This window comes from Xenopus laevis, chromosome 1L (genome assembly GCF_017654675.1).
Source record: "Xenopus laevis strain J_2021 chromosome 1L, Xenopus_laevis_v10.1, whole genome shotgun sequence".
Taxonomy (NCBI): domain Eukaryota; kingdom Metazoa; phylum Chordata; class Amphibia; order Anura; family Pipidae; genus Xenopus; species Xenopus laevis.
Genome location: NC_054371.1, coordinates 203,695,650 through 203,715,336, shown reverse-complemented (window position 1 = coordinate 203,715,336; position 19,687 = coordinate 203,695,650). Strand labels below are relative to the sequence as shown.

The window sequence follows — 19,687 nt, the reverse complement described above, 5'->3', positions numbered from 1 at the left end:
GGATAAAGGGTTTCTGGATAGCATATCTCATACCTATATTGTAGAATTTTTACATCTCCTGAAAAATATCTAACACTGGGAAAATTTGCCCATGGGCAATTACCTATAGCAACCAATCGGTGATTAGCTTTTTGAAGGCAGCTGCAAGTAGAACAATGAATGCAGCAATTTGGTTGCCATGGGTTACTGCCCAAGGGCTAATTTGCCCAGTGTTGATAAATGACCCCCATTGTCTTCTCATTCATATTTCATTTATTGGTGCACCTCATGGTTGCAACATCGTAGCTGTAAGTGTTAGAAAGTAGGGACCTTCATCTTTGGAATTATCATCTATATATCTATATAGTATATTTTGCTTTTTTTTCCACTTTCACTTATAATAATGGGTTATGGTCAGTTACAGTATAGCTAACAATTAAAACATTGCCGCCAGGTGTGATTTGCACTGCGTGTGACATATTGAGCTTTTTTTTTCACCCCAGGTATTCAGTAGCATTGATCAGCTCATGCAAAGCAAGGTTGAGGAAAAGGATGATAGCGCAGACAAATCAAAGGACCTCAGCCTCCCGCCAGTGGAATCTTTAAGTTGGAGCTCAGAATATTCAGAAATGTGAGTGGTGAAATGGCTAATCTATCTATTTTGGGATTTATCATGCCCATTAAAGCAGATTTAAAAAGTGTATGTATGGATTTATTTCTTCTTTCCCAACTGTTTTCTCCCTCACTCAAACCGTTTCTTATTTATAATGCAATCACGTTACACGTTCTCTTATTTTTGTAATATTGCTTAATGGTACGTCACTATTTCTTTGCTTCTTATTAGACAGTCTTATGTTTAGGTTGTTCAGAATGTATTTCTTTTTATACTAGAAAGTTTTCGGGTCCTGGGCGTAGTATCGTCACTGATATATTTTTGTGAACTAACAGGTCCTCTGAGATACGAGTTGCACAATGTTGTTGTTCAGGAAAAAGAGCAGTAAACGCTATGGCAATGGTTCCCGAAATATGGGGTTGGCATTACTAGGGGGCCCGATTCATAACATGGAGTTGCCCAGTCTAAAATCTGGTTGGGGGAGGTTTATTCATTGCTGGGTTGCTGATGTGGCAAAGTGCCTTGGCATTGACATAAAACATTGGTTCCCAAACACTGGCTCCTTAACAACATGAAGCTCAACATCCCATTTCATGTTCTTTCCAAAGGCCTCACAGCAGGGATTTACTTTTGATACAATTCTACAGCCAATTAGAAACATCTCCAGCCTGGTAGTCTAAACAGATCAACCCAACAACCAATGATAGAACTCATTTGGCAACCCTTCGGACAATTTTTTATGCTTATGTGGTTCCCCAAAACTTTCTACATTTCAGTATCACTTGCTAGTGCAAAAAGGTGGTGACCTCCGCATTAGAACTTTATTAAAATCTAATATAGGAAGGGTATAACACTTCCAAGCACTAATTGATTGAGGTTTTAATGTACAGACTTGGATGAAATTGCATTAAGCTCGGCATATGGAAAGTCTTGCCTTTGCCTTTAACCATGTTGTAATTTCTTTTAATAACTAGGCAGCAGCTGTCCATATCAACCTCTTCTGAAACGGAAAATCAAAAGCAGTGCCACAATGGCAGTTTGCTGCCAAAGTTTGCTATTTCTTCTGACATAGAACGTGATGAGTTGTGTTCTGGGGGGCCCAAAGGAACGGATAAATCTACCAATGAACCCGAGGACTCTCCCCAAGAAGATCCTGATGTTACTACGCCAGTCAGCATTAGCAGTTCCACTGTCTCAGGTGAGATTAATAAACACCTAAATTATTCTCTTTAAAGACTGTGTGGTCTTTTAGTAAATGAAGCCCTCAGGATGGATAGCAGTAACAGCACAGATCTATGAACATAACCATGCACAGAGGATTTGTGATGAACTGATATGGAGAAGAATTTCCCCCCTCAAATGTGATTCCCTTCATACTAAATGCTATGAAATTAGTTGCCGTCTATTTTCAATTTATTTGTGTTTTAATTTAAATGTTGATCTGCTTTGATGGGATGCATTCATCTGAGGCCCATACTTCATCGTTTTTAATCCATGGCTCATCAGTGCTTGTCACAATATAGGATTACAGTGACATTAGATGAAATATACAGGGAATACACAAAGTGCTTTACTCAGCCTATACTTTAGCAAAATGTTTCCAAATTTTTGACTTATTTTAAATTCAAATTTGCACTAGGAATCCCATTACATCTGTCATGATGACGGTCACATGGAATAAAGACTCTGGATTTGTTCCTTTGGTCTTAAATATGTGTTCACATTTGAGTCTTTCAAGCATTCCTTGATTTTAAAACAAATTTAAACCAAATCTTAATGTACCTTTATTTTGTGCAAGTTGATGTGAGTAGATTTGTAAAGATTTTTTCTTTTTTCCATGATTCATCTTGTTCTGTCTCCTCCATGCTGTTGGCCTGCAACTAGGGCTATGTGTAGTACATACAGACTGCCATGCACTGTGGACATTAGTAATAACAGGACACATCAATTTTGGGAGATCTAGAAATATCCACAAATTCTGTTTTTATAATTGTCCCTGTTTGTAATTGGTGGTCTGCTCTGCTAATGGGTTTATTTATTACAGTCTGAATGCCAAAAACAGGAAAAATTCCAGTTTTTTAACTATAAAATTCACATTTTTAGTGGAAAAAAAATCATAATTTTTCAAGATTTATTATACCCCGAAGCTTCAAAAAATCAACCCAAAAATCCACCTTCTCAGACCTGCCGAGGTTGTATATAAGTCAATGGGAGAGGTCCCTGTCCTATTTGGAAGTTGCTGTGGTCTGTGATGGAATTAGACGAAAATCCGACAATTTCAGACAAAACTACGAACATTTTTAGCATTTTGGGGAAAAAGCCAGAAAAGATCATACGATTTGGGGAAAAAACTCAGAAAAAAACGTACAATTCAGGTTTTCGCTCCCTTTTATTTGAGTGTCCCCTGATCTGATTAAATCGTGCTTTTTTTAATAATAAATAAGGTCATATCGTGGACTCTAGTTTGGTCTGACTTTTTTTATATTTGAAAACATCAGAAAAATTCGGATTTTGATAAATAACCCCCTTTATACTCGCTTTTTTATGTGAAGTAGCCTATGACTGAATGCTTTTTGCATGAAAAGCGACAGGCTGTGTTTTAGGAATTTATTGTTAATATGTTTTTAGGATTTTTATTTTTGCATATGGTTTGAGAGTAGGTTCTTGTGCTAACCTCTATTTTGGGTTTTCAAAATTTCTTCCATTTTGTCAAGGATGTGAGATTTGGCTTTTGGTTTTCCATATTATTTATAGATATTTAGACTTTTTACCCATTATTTCTCTGTTTTTGTGCATTTCTTCTACGCATGCACATACCTACATACTCGTGAGTTCAGGACAGGCCCTAAATTTTAGTAAACTTTGGAAAGGAATAGAAATGTTGTTAACGCCCTATGTCATGCTTCTTTGTGTGTCTTGGTTCTTTCTCTAGACAATGTACCCTGTGTGGTTCTTTGTACTTCTGATGTTTAGGCAATTATTGTGTCAGGAGAGCAACTATAAGGGGAGTACAGTATAGTGTTCACTTGTGTTGATATTCAGTAACAGTTGCTGTGGAACGTAGTTACTCATTTTCTCTATATTTTCTTTATACATTTCCTTTCTTCCAAATAATGTATGTTTCTGTGATCTCATGATCAGAGAAACTGTTGCAGAAACATAAAGAAGAATAAATGACGCTTTAATTGAATAGTTCTTGACCCTTTTTCAGCATCATCTATTGGCTTGGCCAACATAATATTCTGCAGGTACCAGCACAGATAACTGCCCCGATTTCCTTTTTATTTTGTCAACCTTTGGATCTAACTGACATGTCGCAGGTTCTCCCAATACAAAATAAAGCCGTGTTGGTCATCAGAACCCTGTAGGTTTAGGGAATATTTAACAGGATCTATTCTTTCAAGCTGCAGTTGTTTTTAATATGTCTGTCCTTTCTTCCTTGTGCAGTGAGTAGTTTTTCAGAGCACTTAGATCAGATAAATGGAAGAAGCGAGAGTGTGGACAGTACAGATAACTCCTCAAAGCCCTCCAATGAAACGGCTTCTCACATGGCTCGTCAGCGATTAGAAAACACAGAGAAACAGAAAATATCTGGAAAAGTCACTAAGTCAATCTCTGCTAGTGCTCTCTCTCTCATGATCCCCGGAGGTAGAAATGAGTATATTCAGCATGAAAATTAATGACATTGCATGCCCTTCCTGCCATTTGTCAGCCATTCATTTAAAACACTCACAGATTTAATCTACCCACCCATTGTCAGAATGTTTGTACGATGTATAATGGCAGAGACACCCCCTCAGATTTGGGGAGATTTAGTTGCCCAGCGATAAATCTTCTCTTCTTCAGGGCGACTAATCTCCCCGAACTGTCGTCTAGAATCTAAATCGCCGGCAGGGTGGCACACGGATCACTTTATTTCCCAAAGACGCACGAAGTTTCCTCGTGAGTCGACTACGTAAAACTAAGCGCACCGATTGCCATCCCGCCGGTGATTTACATTCTAGCCAGCGGGAGGCAAATCGGGGATATTTGTCGCCCTGAAGAAGAGGAGATTTGTCGATGGGCAACTAAATCTCCCCAAATCTGAGCGTGTGCCGCCCTAATAAACCGTATGACGTTGGAATTGATTGTTGGATTAAGACCATATCTTGGTTAAATTCTTTTCTATATAAATGCTTTTAAAAGGGAAACCTAAACTAATAATTATAAATTAGATGGTTATCTATAATTTATATGTGTGAAACAGATGGTACTGGTATGTGCTTCCATCTGTAGGTGTGTTCATCCTGTGTGTTCCCATTATATAGGTGCACATATCTTTCTGCACCGTGTATAGTTGTGCGCACACAACTGCTTGCTATATAGTTGTTTGATTTTGTTGCACAATATATGAGTATGTCAATCCTTCTGCACCTTTGTGCCCGGATGTAGGTTTTTTTTCTGTAAATTGTTTAGTTGCATGACATTATTGTGTTGTATAAATAAGTGTATACATTTGTTTTGTATACACAGTCTGCATGGAAATGTCTGTGTGCAGTGGGAACGATTATGAAAGAAAGATGTGTGCAATAATTATATATGCAGGACTGGTGTTTTAAAGGGATACTGTCATGGGAAAAAACATTTTTTTCAAAATAAATCGGTTAATAGTGCACCTCCAGCAGAATTCTGCACTGAAATCCATTTCTCAAAAGAGCAAACAGATTTTTTTATATTCAATTTTGAAATCTGACATGGGGCTAGACATACTGTCAATTTCCCAGCTGCCCCAAGTCACAATAACCTCAGAGTTCCATGACCTGTGTAAAAACGCTCAACCTTCGGCCTCTTTTATATGATCATGGAACTTCACTGTAACTTATATCCTTATATTTTACAAGAGGGGGTACTTTATTCACTATATAAACATTGGGTTCTGATATCAGTACTCGCTGTTTATAAGCTAGAGACAGAGATATAAGCTAGACAAACCCAACACAGACGAAAAAGTGTAACTCTGTACATTAAACTGGATTTGTGTAGTCCATAAAGTCAGAGATTTTTATGAAATAAAACTGCTCACAGAAATTGTAGATTATAATGCATAATGTAGCCCCTGTTTTAATTTGAAAAGACATTTGTTGTCACGTCTTAGTTATGTGACCTGTATAAAAAGCTATCTTTATTAATTAATGAATGAACAACTGTATGATGTGTAGTGATATACAGAGATATGTACTGCATATATATTTCAAAGGTTTTTGTTAGTATTTGGTAAGTCAACACAAAGCTTGAGAAGAAGAAATAAGTATGGGGGTGGGGAGAATCACAGGAACGTATAACAAACATCTCTGCATTGGAACATGTTGTGGATAAATTGGGGACCATAAACCTAAGTTAGAACATGTTTTAATTGCTGTCTTTACTGTAGGAAGAAACTTCACATTATTAAAGGGAATTAAAAACCTGGGGACCCATTTTTTGGGCCCAGAACCACAGATTTTCCGCACCATAACCTTAAGAAATACAGCTAAGGTGCACCATTGTCATCATAATTAGTTATGCATATTTATGCTACTGCTACACCGATCATTTTATTTCAATACTCACAGTTCATCATAGCTTTGAACCCACAGTCTGTACCATATTCTGCATGGAAATGTGCTTCTTCTTTGGACTGCTTGATGTTAACTTTCTAGTCTCACATCCAGTTGCAATGCTGTTATTCTTTCTATCCTTGTCCATATTTTCTCAATCATGATCTAGAAAAATTCTTTTCCTTCAGATGTGTACAGCGTTTCTCCATTAGGGAGCCCCATATCCCCTCTTTCAATGTCATCGGATCCATCCTCCAGAGATTCTTCACCCAGCCGTGAATCTTCCATCTCTTCTTCCAGTCCAAAGCAGCCAATCGTCATTCAGAGTTCTGGGAAGAAGTTTGGTTTTACTCTCCAGGCAATTAGAGTGTTTGTTGGGGACAGTGATATCTACACAGTACACCACATTGTCTGGGTAAGGACCTAAATTTGTTCCTATTTTTTTTTACTTTATGCATGCAGAAAGGTATTTAGTCTGAAGCAGGAAACTACAACTGGGATTTAATAAAAACTTTGCCAACACCATATCTAAATTAGCAATATTTACTTGTGGCTTGTTGCTGTACAAGTCACTTGCTGATGATCATGGGGCTTGAATTCCTGTATCATCACTCAGCAACGTTATATCACTATCCAATGGAGTAATTCATAAACTAGCATAATGTAATATATAACGACTGAGCATTGACTACAGAACTTCTCCAAATCCTCAATATCTTATTTCACATCTAGGTCGTAAACCCATCCACTACATGTTTCAATTAAAAATCGTTAATTGCTGCATTTCTTAAAAATGAGAATACAACCATTGACAATCCTTTGTGATACGTTAATTATTACATTATATAGGGTCAAATCGGTGGCTTATATTGGCCCGTGTATGGGCAGCTTTATGGAACTATATGATCTTTTATATCCCAACATGCCTAAACCATAACATATTCGGTGTTTCTCCTACCACGTGAATCTCCATCACAAATTTGATTAAGCAGATGGCCACATAAGTTTAATCTTAAAGTGGTTGCTGATTTGGGTCCTTTAGACCAGTTCAGCAGCTTATTTGCCCATGTATGGGGCCCTCCAACGGGCCTTCCCGAGCAAAATCTCTCCAGATGTCGATAGGGCAGATTGAGGGCCACATCGGATAGTTGATGCCGTCCTCCTCCTATCAGCGCCTATTCCCATTATAGTAATCCAGTCGTTTGGCTCTAGGGTGCCTCTTAATGCTCATTTATCGGCATTTGCATCCCCAGGGATATCGCTCTCTGTACGGAGTATCAGATCAAAAATCCATTACATTATACAGAAAGCAGAATTAATAGAAGCAGTGTAGCCTTGTCCTTGTTGCCTGTCTTAGGGCAGGTGTTTAATACAGGACTGTCCTGCCACTCCTTACTTCACACCTTTGAATGAAATGCAAGGTAGGGGCAGAAGGGGGAACGTCTGCATGTCTCCCCTAAACTGCTTCTCTTGAAACGAGCGCTGCCTAACACAGGTAGCAATTCCATTCAAGGTACAGTCTGCAGGTCTCTGCTCTCCGAATCAGTTGGAGATTGTGGCCATTTTATGCACTTTGGACACCGAGTGCGGCATTGTACATTACCCCTGACATGTTTCGAGCTACATAGGAGGTCAGCACAGAACACTCCATATATGTAATTATTTTACTTATAAATATTTATTTTGTGAATATGATCATTTCCAGTCCCTGATGGGATATGGATTTGGGGTTTTGAATATGCGACATGTGATGATACAGTTTTAGAGAAGTTCCTGGGGTCCTTGAGTCACAGTAAAACTAAAAGAAATGCAACCACTCCTTATATAGAGGCTTAATATCCTGCTTTTGGCCTTCTTCTAAAGTCTTCTTTAAGTAGCTTTTACATTTTAAACCCCAATATAATAATGTATTCAGCTTATACTCCTATGCCTTATCAGAGCTGTTGTATTTTAGCACCCAGATATGGCAGCGTTTTGCATCTCTTTGTCAGACATTTAACCTTTACATATATTTTGATTTATAGCATAAAATATCTGATTAATAGCATTAAAAAAAATGTCTTTATCCACAGAGTGTTGAGGAAGGCAGTGCAGCCTACCAGGCAGGCCTTAAGGCTGGCGACCTCATTACTCATATAAACGGGGAGCCCGTCCATGGACTTGTTCACACAGAGGTCATAGAGCTTCTGCTGAAGGTAAATGGCTCATTTGTTTTCGTTCTTCTGCCACAGCTGGGATATGAGGCATGCATCTGCATTTTCTTACATTTTCCTTTCACATGATAAATATACAGTCCAGCCATAAATTACAGTGTTCTACCCAATTATTTATTGGCAAGCATTAGCTTTTGTAATATTTACTTAATCACGAAGCTTGTTATCAGATACAGGGAGGTTAATTACATTCTATTTGAGCAATTCTACAACCCAATGACCAGAATTGATGGAATCTGTTATTAACAATATTGCTTTCTCAGGAATGGTCCAGCCTTTTCATAGCAAAGACACAATCCAAGGCTTGACTGGTGCTGTCTATAAGCTGTGCTGTATATAATACACAAGAGCCATGAGTATTCTGTAAATGATATCCTTTTAAACGGTGCTTAGTGATGTCATTGGCTATAATCTGAGCTTAGTGATGCCATATCTGTCACATGACTCAGAGGAACGTGTGTATTATAATAAATAAAGTACCCCCTGTTGTAAAATATAAGGATATTAGAAGTCACCCCGGAGTTCCATGACCTGGATAAAAACACTCTGCCTTCGGCCTCGTCATATGGCCATGGAACGCCTTGGTAACTTATAACATTCTTATATTTTACAAGAGGGGGTACTTTATTCACTATATAATAGTTACATAAACCATATATATTTTAGCTTGGAAGCAACAAAACCACATATGCTGTATCTTTTACCTTTTATCGGTATTGTGTTGACAGAGTGGCAGCAAAGTAGCGATCACAACAACTGCCTTTGAGAACACCTCCATTAAAACAGGCCCAGCAAGGAGGAATAGCTACAAGAGCAGGATGGTGAGACGCACAAAGAAGGCCAAGAAGAAGGAGAATATAGAAAGGTTTGTTGCACTGCAAATTATATCAGTGTTTTAACCAGAATATCATTGTTAAAAACAATGATGTTTTATCAATATTTTGTTAAAAAAAACATGGAAAACACGAAAAAAAAAGGAAGACTCCTTAGTGTTTGTTGTTGTACGAATGTGTATCAGTTGTCTAGAGCTGCAAAACTTGTTGCTTGAAACTATTAAAAGTTGAATAAGGGCATGATTAGGGGAGTTCCACACAATGTTTATCCAACACATTTACTTTTACACATGGACTTTCTAATGTACACGGACAATACAACACTTACTATGTTACATATAACTTTACACAGTAACTGTCAAACGCTTATAGTTGAGAGCAAATGCTGTTGAATACATAAAGTGCCAACGTTCCTCCTGCCCTCACAGTGGCAGCCACAGGTCTCTGTGCTTTGATTTAAAGCAGAAAAGTAGGGTACAAAGTGCAACAAAAATGGCGGGTTGCACCTGTTTTTGGAATTTTCACACTGCCTTCCCATTAGTAAATGGCCAGATTGTGTTCTTGCATTTTTAGAGAATATGGGTTTTCTTTTGTTTTTTTTTTAAACTATGAAATGTATAAGGTTCATGAAATACTTCTCTCTTATTAGGAGGAGATCATTTTTCAAAAAGCTGGCAAAGCAACCATCCCCACTTCTGCACACCAGCAGAAGCTTCTCTTGCTTAAACCGATCTCTGTCCTCTGGGGAAAGCTTACCTGCTTCACCTACTCACAGTCTGTCTCCACGATCTCCAACTCCAAGCTGCCGCTCAACTCCTGATTTCCCATCTGGTTCGTAACTTTTTTTGTCCTGTATTTGTTGAATCACATAACAGAAAGGCGCAAATACAAATGAGTGTAGACTTTTGTTGTAATTTTATGATGTAATGAATGTCTATTGTATTACAGTACACATATTAATGGAGCCAGAAACTAAACTGCCAGGTTTAGGATTGCTGCAAAGTCAATCATGTTTCTTGTCTACACCATTTGAGATATATATATATATATGTATATTTAATTAATGTTTTCTTCTTTATAGGTACTAATTCATCACAGAGTAGCTCTCCAAGTTCAAGTGCACCAAATTCTCCAGCAGGATCTAGCCACATAAGACCCAGCACGCTGCATGGTTTGGGGCCGAAACTGGGGGGTCAGAGATATAGGTCTGGTAGACGCAAATCTGCTGGCAGCATACCTCTTTCCCCACTGGCAAGAACCCCATCACCAACCCCCCAGCCACCATCTCCCCAGAGATCTCCTTCACCTCTACATGGTCATTCATTGGGAAACTCAAAAGCAACTCCCAACTTCCCTACAAAAATGCACTCTCCACCAACCATTGTAAGGCACGTTGTCAGGCCTAAAAGTGCCGAACCACCAAGGTCTCCACTGTTAAAGCGAGTCCAGTCAGAAGAAAAGCTTTCACCGTCATACTGCTGTGAAAAAAAGCACTTATGTTCGCGCAAGCACAATCTAGAGGTCACTAAAGAAGAAATCCATAAGCAGCCATTACAAAGGGATTTAGCACTTCAAAGCCTAGAAGAAAATATATACGATGTCCCGGCATTTACAAGAATTAAGCCAGTGGAGCAGGGATGCCTAAAACGTCCTGTATCAAGGAAGGTAGGCAGGCAAGAGTCATTAGATGAACTAGACAAAGAGAAACTAAAAGCCAAAATAGTTATGAAGAAAAAGGATAAGCCAGAAAGGCAAGATTCTCTACTAAAACAAAGTCTAATGCATGATTTGCACAATGAATTGAGCAATCCGATTACAGTAGCAGAACAAGAGAAGGAAGACAAATCATTCCAGAATCTTATTAAGAGGACTAATCTGTCTGAGCACAGACTCACGACCTATGAGAGCCGTTCTGGAGGGATCATGTTTAAAGATACTCTTAGCAAGAGTGTAATTTCTCGATCAAATGGTGGATGCATCGATGGTCAATTACACGGTCATGGACCTCAGGCAGCAGAAAATGTTCACATATCATGTGAGATCAAGAAAGTCCCAAGTTCATGTGATAGGGTCATACTTGCTAGGGATGACAATGTAGATACAGCACCTCCAGCTTGTACAGCTAATAGTGAACTTATAAGAAAGAAGAAGTCTTTAGAAGAAAAGGAAAGCACGTTGTGTTTGGTTTTAAAATCAAAAGCCCATGAAAGTATTCAAGCAAAGCCTTCATTTTTACCCACAGAAAGTATTGCTCCCTTGGATAACAGAACATGTTTGCTGAATGCTCAGAACAGTCCAGTTTCATTTGCACCACTCAAAGGCAATAACAACAGGTGTGAAAACAATAATGACAAGTCAGGGGTTCTACACAACGAAACATCAGTCCGAAAAAGCCCTTCAGAGTTTAAACTGGAAGCGCGATCTGTTTCTTCATTAAAACCAATTGAGGGCACCTTAGATATCGCTCTTCTGTCAGGTCCCAAAGTTACAAAAACAGACTATATTGATATAGCACTAGAAAAGAAAAATCAGAATGTTGCAAAAACAGAGAAAATAAGCCCAAATTCAAAGAATGAAGTTACACACAAGCCAGATAATCAAAATATGTTATTGTTTTCCAGTACAAGCTCTAGTGGTGTAAGTTTACATTCTGCACACAAGAGACCCATCAAAGAGAATCCTAATGAATGTCCAAAATTTAATTTAGCTGCTTCTGGGATTTGTTCAAATAAGGAAATGTCTGGATTAAAAGAAAAAAATGAACTTCAAAATCATGCAGCTGGCACAGCTCAGTCAGGACTGAAAGAGTCATTGGCAGAAGGGCTGGCGACTTCTGCCAAAGGGAATGGTCAAGAGGTGAAGAGCTCACTTGTGTCCAGTGGTAAGTGCTCTTTTACATGCAGGGAAATGACTGATCTTTTCCAAGAATCCTCTGAAATAAGAGTTGAGGCCAGTCTGACAAAATCCAGTAGCCCTGAAAAGACTTATGATGCATTACATGGTACTGGAGGCAAAAGTCAACAGGCACCAGTAAGTAAATTATGTCCTAATGAAAGTGTAAGTGTACCTAAGCCAGTCTCTGTAATGAATGTTGACTCTCCTCTTCTACTGGACACCAAAGTGGACATCAAAGTAAAGGTTGCCATTAAACAAGAACCTTCTTCTGTGAGCTCAAGCAGTAAAACCCAAGGAATCACATCCATACTAAAAGCTGGATCAGAGAGAAACTTTTCACCAAATAAAAAAGAGAACATCTGTTTAAAGGCACAACAATATGCGGCTGATAGTATCTGTTCTAGTGCAGTACCCGAGGAAAGTAATAAAAGCAGCTTGCATAGTCAAAAAGAACAGAAGCCGTCAAGTGAACAGCTCAGTGACTCTAAATCGAGCATCCCTAGCTCCAGCTTGACTAAAATTTCCAGTTCTGGCAAACCAGGAGTGGCAGAACAACAAAGTACCGGTGCTTTAAGAAAAGAGATGGTTAACCAGAGAACCAATGTTTTAATGAAAGTTGATAAAGGTGCCAATACCCTTTCAGCTCTTCTTTCCCAAAACAAAGACATTGTGGTATCAGAAAATTCCACAAACTCTTTTTCTTCTTCTACTGTAAATACAAGGAACTCTAGTCCATCTGCAATGAGGGAAATTCATTCAAATGGGCATCAGGGAGCCAGCTCCACATGCTCTAGCACACCTAATCCAAAGGAGTGTTCAGCTAAATGTCACTTAAAAGAGAAAACCAGCTTACAGCCCAAGCTCATCAGAACTATTACTGTCAAAAGTGGTGTTCAAAGCAAACCGTCAGCTGAAGGCTTAGCGCTCGGGATGTTCTCTCCCGAAAAGCAGCAAGATAGTAAATGCACTGAAGCACTTTATGTCCAAAGTGACAGAAGGGAAAGTAAAGTTATGGCTAATGTTACAAACAGGGACTCTAGGAAAGTAACTACAGAAAAGCCAAAATCTGTAAACTCTCCAAATTTAATGGGGAAAGGAGCACAAAGTAAGACAGATTTGGTTGATGCACCTAATGGAGTTTCTGCATTGTCTGCAACTGTTTCTTCTCCTAGCATTGATGCGTCTTTGACCAAACCACGACTGTCTGAATGTCCTGTAAAAATAAGCACGGAGAGAAATGAGACTACTCCAAATATTATTCCTTCAAAGGCCAAGAAGGATGTTCAGTTATCCCCCAACAAAACTGGGGCAAAAGCAGATAGCCTATCCAGTAAGTCTTCTGCTGAAAAACAATTTAGCCTTGCTTTAAACTGTGTAATAACAGCCAATAGTAGAGACCAGTCTTTGTCTCCCAATAAGAAGAACCTTGCTAAAGACATACAGAAGGCACCAACCCCATGTGCACTCACCTCTGAAAAAGACTTGAAAGGGCAGAAGCAAGGAAAGGATGTGTTGCAAACCGGCCCTCGTGAAAAAACATTATAGTTTGCGAACGCACTGCAAAAATAAGACCTCTTTACTGTAGTAGCTGCTAATTTCAGACTCTTTTTTTCCAAAACCAGCACTGTGTAGTGTTTCCATTCATTCAGGCATTTGTGTCATTGTGTCAGTTTTTTTAAGTGTAATTTGGAGTAAAGGAGTGGAATTTTTCTTTTTTCTTTTTTTTTTTTACCCCAGCTGTATGAGGTGCATATGTGGTTTTGTCAGTTTGAGGGGCCTCTGCAGCTGGGACTGGGGTAAGGGCTATGGGGAGAAAAAAAAATGGTCTGTAAATTTGCAATATTGTAATTTGTGTGGAATGTAGATTGTACAGTTTGCTGCTGAATTTCACTGTTTACTTGTTTTCTATGGGGAAAAAAGATCAACTCGTAAGACTGCAAAAATATAAAATGAACAAAAAAAAACAATTTTGTACCATTGGTCAGAAAAAGAATTTGTTTTTTTTTTTTTTCATTGCAGAAATTAAAATCCACAGTTAATTGACAACTGCCAGTTTGATTCTCTGTTAAATGCCAGACGAATCTTAGCTGGTACAGATATATATATATATATATATATATATATATATATATATATATATATATATAAGTACCAGTAGGGCCATGCTGTCTATCTACTAAGGTTTTCCTTGTGATAAGTAAAGAGCAATATACTGAGTTTTATTGCATCTCTATAGAGGCTTTGAGCAAACCAAGGGTGGGGTTTATCTTATGCTTAGCCAGGCATTTCCCTATTATTGGAAAATTTTGTCTGTTCCCACCCCAATGATATAAGACCAGTCCATTAGGTTTCTTGGTCATGCCCCATCTGACTTCTAAAAGGATTTAAAGGGGGATAAGAAGGGTTCTAGCCATCCTGCCAGGGTCTTAGGCGGTGGCAAATACAGGTTCTGTACTTGGAGAGTAAAGAGAGAGTGATGGAAACAGTTTATTTTAAAAATCTTGTACAGGCATAGTATCCATTTGCTACTTACAGTAACATGGCACATTTCCATGATGCAGAACCTGTCCCTTTAATACATATAGCCCAGCATTCTATATAGTTATATGGCTTAAAGTCACTAATCATCTGTCATTGTTGTCTAGGCAGTGGGATCATTTGATGTTCAGGACCCACTCTAGTTAGTTTGCCCAGGCCCCTCATCCACTCAGGATTGCCCTACAACTGACGTATATTATACGGATACCAGTACAGAAAGCAACATTATTATATTAATTATTGTTCATTCAGTTCAATTCCATGCTTTGCTATTAGAGGTCATCAGTTCATCCAGTACAGAGAAGCTCTGGGCATCTTTCATACTGAACTATGTTGACTTGTGGAGTTGAGGGGATAAGGGTCACCCTTGACAGGAAGACAAATTACAGGTTGAGGTGGACCTCCATCCCCTTTTGTGAAGCTGGGTAACATGGTGGGAATCAACCAGGCAAAGCATGAATAACTTTGTTCTTTTTTGTGTTTTAAATTTAAAAAAAAAATGTGGTTGGTAAGATTTTTGCAAACGAAAATCTCCTGTCATTAATGAATGTAAGGCATTTATTTTACCTGTCCATTTAGCCTTTGAAAGGCAAATAGTTACTGTACGAGCTCATTCATACCATAGATTTTCTGTTGAAGGCATCTATAGATGTTTTATAGCGGGGCCTTACTCTTTCTATAGCTTTTGCAGTTCTTATTAATAAGCTATGCTGACTTTTGCATTCTTTTGTGTGTTCAATAGCTCCATACATTTCAAAAATGTTCTTTTTTTGTAATATATATGTGAATACTGTAAAATATCTATTTTGTGTAAAGAGGGGGGCCATGTTGGAGCTTTATGGTGCTTGGAATTTGACTTTACTTTTTACATTGTGCAGAGCTTTATTTACATTTTAGAGATTGTATCCCATTTAACTGCAGAATTAAACAAGAACTTGATCAGACGCAAAGGAAATCAGTTTCAACTGGGGTCAGGGATGTGAAAGCCAAGTCGTCTAGCTGTTTCTAAACAAAGGGCTATGGCACATGATCACCGCTGCCCATTCACTTTCTACTAATGCCAGCTGAAATGTCCTATTGGGCTACTATAGTCTCCCGAAGAACCCTTGCAGCATGTCATGGGACAATCCTTAGCTTTTTGGCACATGCCATGTGCCGTAGCTCTTGAGCTTCTATCACTGATGAAGGCAGTTGTTCGGCAACAGCTAGAGATTGTGAAAGCCAAGTCTTCCAGCTGTTTCTGCACTAAGGGCCATGGCAAGTGATCACTGCTATTGATTCACTTTCTACTACTGCCACCTGAATTGCCCTATTGGGCGACAGTAGTCTCCTAATGAACCCTTGCCTGGCTTTTACCATGTGCCGTAGCCCTGGAACTTCTATCATCAATGAAGGCAGTTGTTGAGCCACAGCCAGTGACTGGTAAAATGATTATCCCTGAACCATGAACACACTAGGATTCATTTATCAAAAGTGGGCAAATTTGCCAATGGGCAGTAACCCATAACAACCAATCAGAGGTTGGCTTTTTTTTTTAGCCAGCTGCAGGTAGAACAATGAATGCAACTATTGGTTGCCATGGGTTTTTTTGCCCAGTTTTGATAAATGAACCACTGATGGTTCATTTATCAAAATGTTTCTGCTATAGAATGTTTTGTATCACTTTTACTCTTTTACAGACAAACACTGTGCACCTTATCATATAACATTGCAAACCTCAATTCAGCCGTCCGTGAGCAGTCGGTTCAGACTATAGAAACTGACCTGTCCTGCATTCTGTTGTGCATTCCAGTTGGTGCACCTTTCAAGAACTCGCACTTCATTCATTTGCTGGGTTTGTGATCAATGTCTTTTTTTTTTTTTTTTTTTAACAAATACTAATGGATCCAGAAGTTACTCGTTTTCAGCCCTCTTGTTGGTCACTGAAATGCAATTTGATTTTATACATTAAAATAGGAATCTGCTGATACTATATAATCAAAAGTGTGTGTAAGTGATATCTGGAGAATTATATATATATTATAATTAATGTTTTCAGAACTCGAAAGATATTGACACTTGTAAAATAATGGTAGCCTTGGATAAAATAACCTGACACTTTTGCCTGCAGCGTGACTTTTCTGTGTTCTTTAGAGCATCACGGCTTTATCCTGTCCAATAGAGCAGGGCACAAGAAGAAACACTGTCCTGGCAATCTGGAGATCACAGCGAAGGCATATAGTGCAGAAAAAGATTCAGATACACAAACTGATTCTAGAAACATATTGATTTTTTTTTTAGAAGTGTCAATATATTAATGATATTACATATGCTTTTAAACAAGTGCTGTATATGACACTTCTATAACTCTATTATTACAACCTAGGCCATAATCAGGGCCGTGCCGCTACCTGTTCAACTTTTCATATTAAAAATGCAGTGAAATATATCCCAATATATATATTTATTCCAGTGGTCTTAAACATAGTAAATAATGTACCCCCTATTGTAAAATGTAAGGACATTTTAAGTCACTGCGGAGTTTCATGAACATAGAAAAGCACGAGGCCGATATACAGGTCATGAGACTCCGAGGTGACTCCGAATATCCTTATATTTTGCAGCAGGGGGTACATTGCTTACTGTAATACACATGTTTCATCACTAAGTTCCTTTTATAATGTGTAATCTTACATGATATTCCTGATTCTTGTGTATTATAAGGCTATTTCACTGCTGAATCTCTCACTCCCAGTAACTTAGATTTAATGCAACGGTCAGTGAATAGTAGATTGCAGGTAGGGATACACCAAATCCAGGATTCTGCTTTTTTGATCAAGATTCAGTTCGGCCGAATCCTTGTGTCTGGCCGAACCGTGCATATGCAAATTAGGACCGGGAAGGGACGTCACTTGACTTTTAATCACAAAATAAGGAATTTAAAACATTTTCCCCACTTTTTCTCCTTCCTGCCTCTAATTTGTTTATCCAAATTAGGATTTGGTTTGGTGTTCGGCCAAATCTTTCACGAAGGATTCAGCTGAATCCCATGTAGTGGATTTGGTGCATTCCTAATTGCAGGTCACTGATTGGCTGAGGATTGGAGAGTAGGAACATCCTGTTCTCCTATTGCATAGGAATAGACTCCAGTCACTGGCTTCATTCTCCATCCAAACAGACCACACGCTACTTTGTAAATGTCTGACCTGCTCCAACTTCCCCATTATAAATGTCTCCCCCCAACAAGCACATCAGAAACTCATAAAAGATAATGCACTCTCTGCTCCAAAATATACATATAAGACAGAACATGCCATGACCCATATGAAAGTCCCTGGGTTGGGGCATTGTGTCTTCTATAGTCAGAGAACTTTTTGGTGTCTTAATAGAATGAATGTCCAACCTCAACATAATCTGAGGGGTTATAGGTTCCCCATTATACACAGAGATATATATATATCTAGTATCTGTGAGTGTATAAGAGAGAGTTGCATTTTAGTGCGAGTGCATTGTCACTGTTCCATCCCAGTCCTATAGTTCTTTGTGTGTTCATGTACTTCTTGTCTGTAAGTGTTTACTACTATGATGTAAAGAAGACCAATTGCCTTTGTGTAACCGTCTCGAGTTTCTTACTGGTTAGAAAGCTGTGCTATTTCTTTCTGCTCTAGAAATCCCCCAGCAACGTATATGTGCAATAAAGTGTTTGGTGTCTAACTTTCTATATAACTCAGTACACGGGGAAAAAAAAAAAAAAGATTGAAAAAATGTTCTGAATGTTGTGTTTGTTGTATAGCGGGGAAGTATTTATACTGCTGCAATGCATAACATTGAAATAAATTCAGCATGGATGTTGTGCCAGTGCTCTGTGTCTTTCTCGTGCTTGAATGTACAACACACACACACACAACATCAATCTACTTTATGTATCCCCTCCCCTTACTGAATTTTATACTGGACTTATTCTCTTCCATATATTCCAACCATCTTTGGCCTTAAAGGGGTTGTTCAGCTTTAAATTACCTTTTAGTATGATATAGAGAGTGATATTCTGAGACACTTTGCAATTGGTTTTCATTTTTTAGTATTTGTGGTTTTTGAGTTATTTCGCTTTTTTTTATTCAGCAGCTCTCCAGTTTGTAATTTCAGCCATCTGGTTGCTAAGGTCCTAGTAAGCAACCACGCATTGATTTGCATTTGTGACTGGAATATGAATAGGAGAGGGTCTGAATAGAAAGGAGTAATAAAAAGTAGCAATAACAATATATCTGTAGCTTTACAGAGCATTTGTTTCAGATAGGGTCAGTGACCCCCCATTTGAAAGCTGGAAAGAGTTAGAAGAAGAAAGCAAATCATTAAAAAAAACTATAAAAATAATTAAGACCAATTGAAAAGTTGCTTAGAACAGGCCATTCTATAACATACTAAAATTTAATTTAAAGATGGACCACCCCTTGGGAAATCACTTCCCAGGATTTTTGCCTTCAGACCTATATGCGCAGATGAGGCACAGTTTTCTTGTTTACATGGATACTTTGCTTACTCAGTAACTACAGCACATGACTAGTGATGGGCAAATTTATTCGCCAGGTGCGAATTTGCCGTTTGCAGATTTTTCGCCAGTGAAACGGGACAAATTCGCCCATCACTACACATGACTGGTGCACTGGATGCTGGGACATAGTACCCCACCTCATCCAAATATCATGGTAACGTTTGCTTTCTCTGTAGGGTCTTAACAACTTGCCTTCCAACAGAAAAAATGATTGCCCACCGGGGCAGATTCCAGACTTGCTTCTGTATGGAAACCACAGTTCCAGGTATCTAATATGAAGTATTACTTTTATTACACTGATTTAAGTTGTTTCAACTCCTGTGTGATAACAGCTGCATAACAAAGCCTCTGGATCCCTTAAAAGGCCAAAAAACTAAAATGGATTTTCAGGTTCACCACACAGAAATAAACAGATTTTAATGCTTTTCATGTTTTCACCCATTCAAAAATAAAGGTCCAAATGTATCCCGCTTCCCCTCTAACCTGATAGCAATTAGTAACGATGTTCT

The 19,687-nt window shown here is 38.5% G+C and overlaps 1 protein-coding gene across 6 annotated transcripts in view; it reads left to right on the top strand.

Annotated features, from left to right (window-relative positions):
- Positions 1 to 18,486, top strand: part of LOC108695735 (microtubule-associated serine/threonine-protein kinase 4-like) — a 360,023-nt gene extending 341,537 nt beyond the window's left edge. For 4 of the 6 annotated variants that reach the window (XM_041569085.1, XM_041569100.1, XM_041569093.1 and 1 more), the window contains 8 exons: positions 483 to 610; positions 1,567 to 1,790; positions 4,040 to 4,240; positions 6,357 to 6,583; positions 8,241 to 8,363; positions 9,110 to 9,246; positions 9,864 to 10,045; positions 10,296 to 18,486. In XM_041569085.1, the coding sequence (XP_041425019.1) occupies positions 483 to 610; positions 1,567 to 1,790; positions 4,040 to 4,240; positions 6,357 to 6,583; positions 8,241 to 8,363; positions 9,110 to 9,246; positions 9,864 to 10,045; positions 10,296 to 13,654 (4,581 nt within the window). In that variant the 3' untranslated portion in view covers positions 13,655 to 18,486. The remainder of the gene's footprint in view (positions 1 to 482; positions 611 to 1,566; positions 1,791 to 4,039; positions 4,241 to 6,356; positions 6,584 to 8,240; positions 8,364 to 9,109; positions 9,247 to 9,863; positions 10,046 to 10,295) is intronic. The other 2 variants (XM_041569088.1, XM_041569103.1) reach the window with 1 other exon arrangement.
- The last annotated feature ends 1,201 nt before the right edge of the window (positions 18,487 to 19,687 follow it).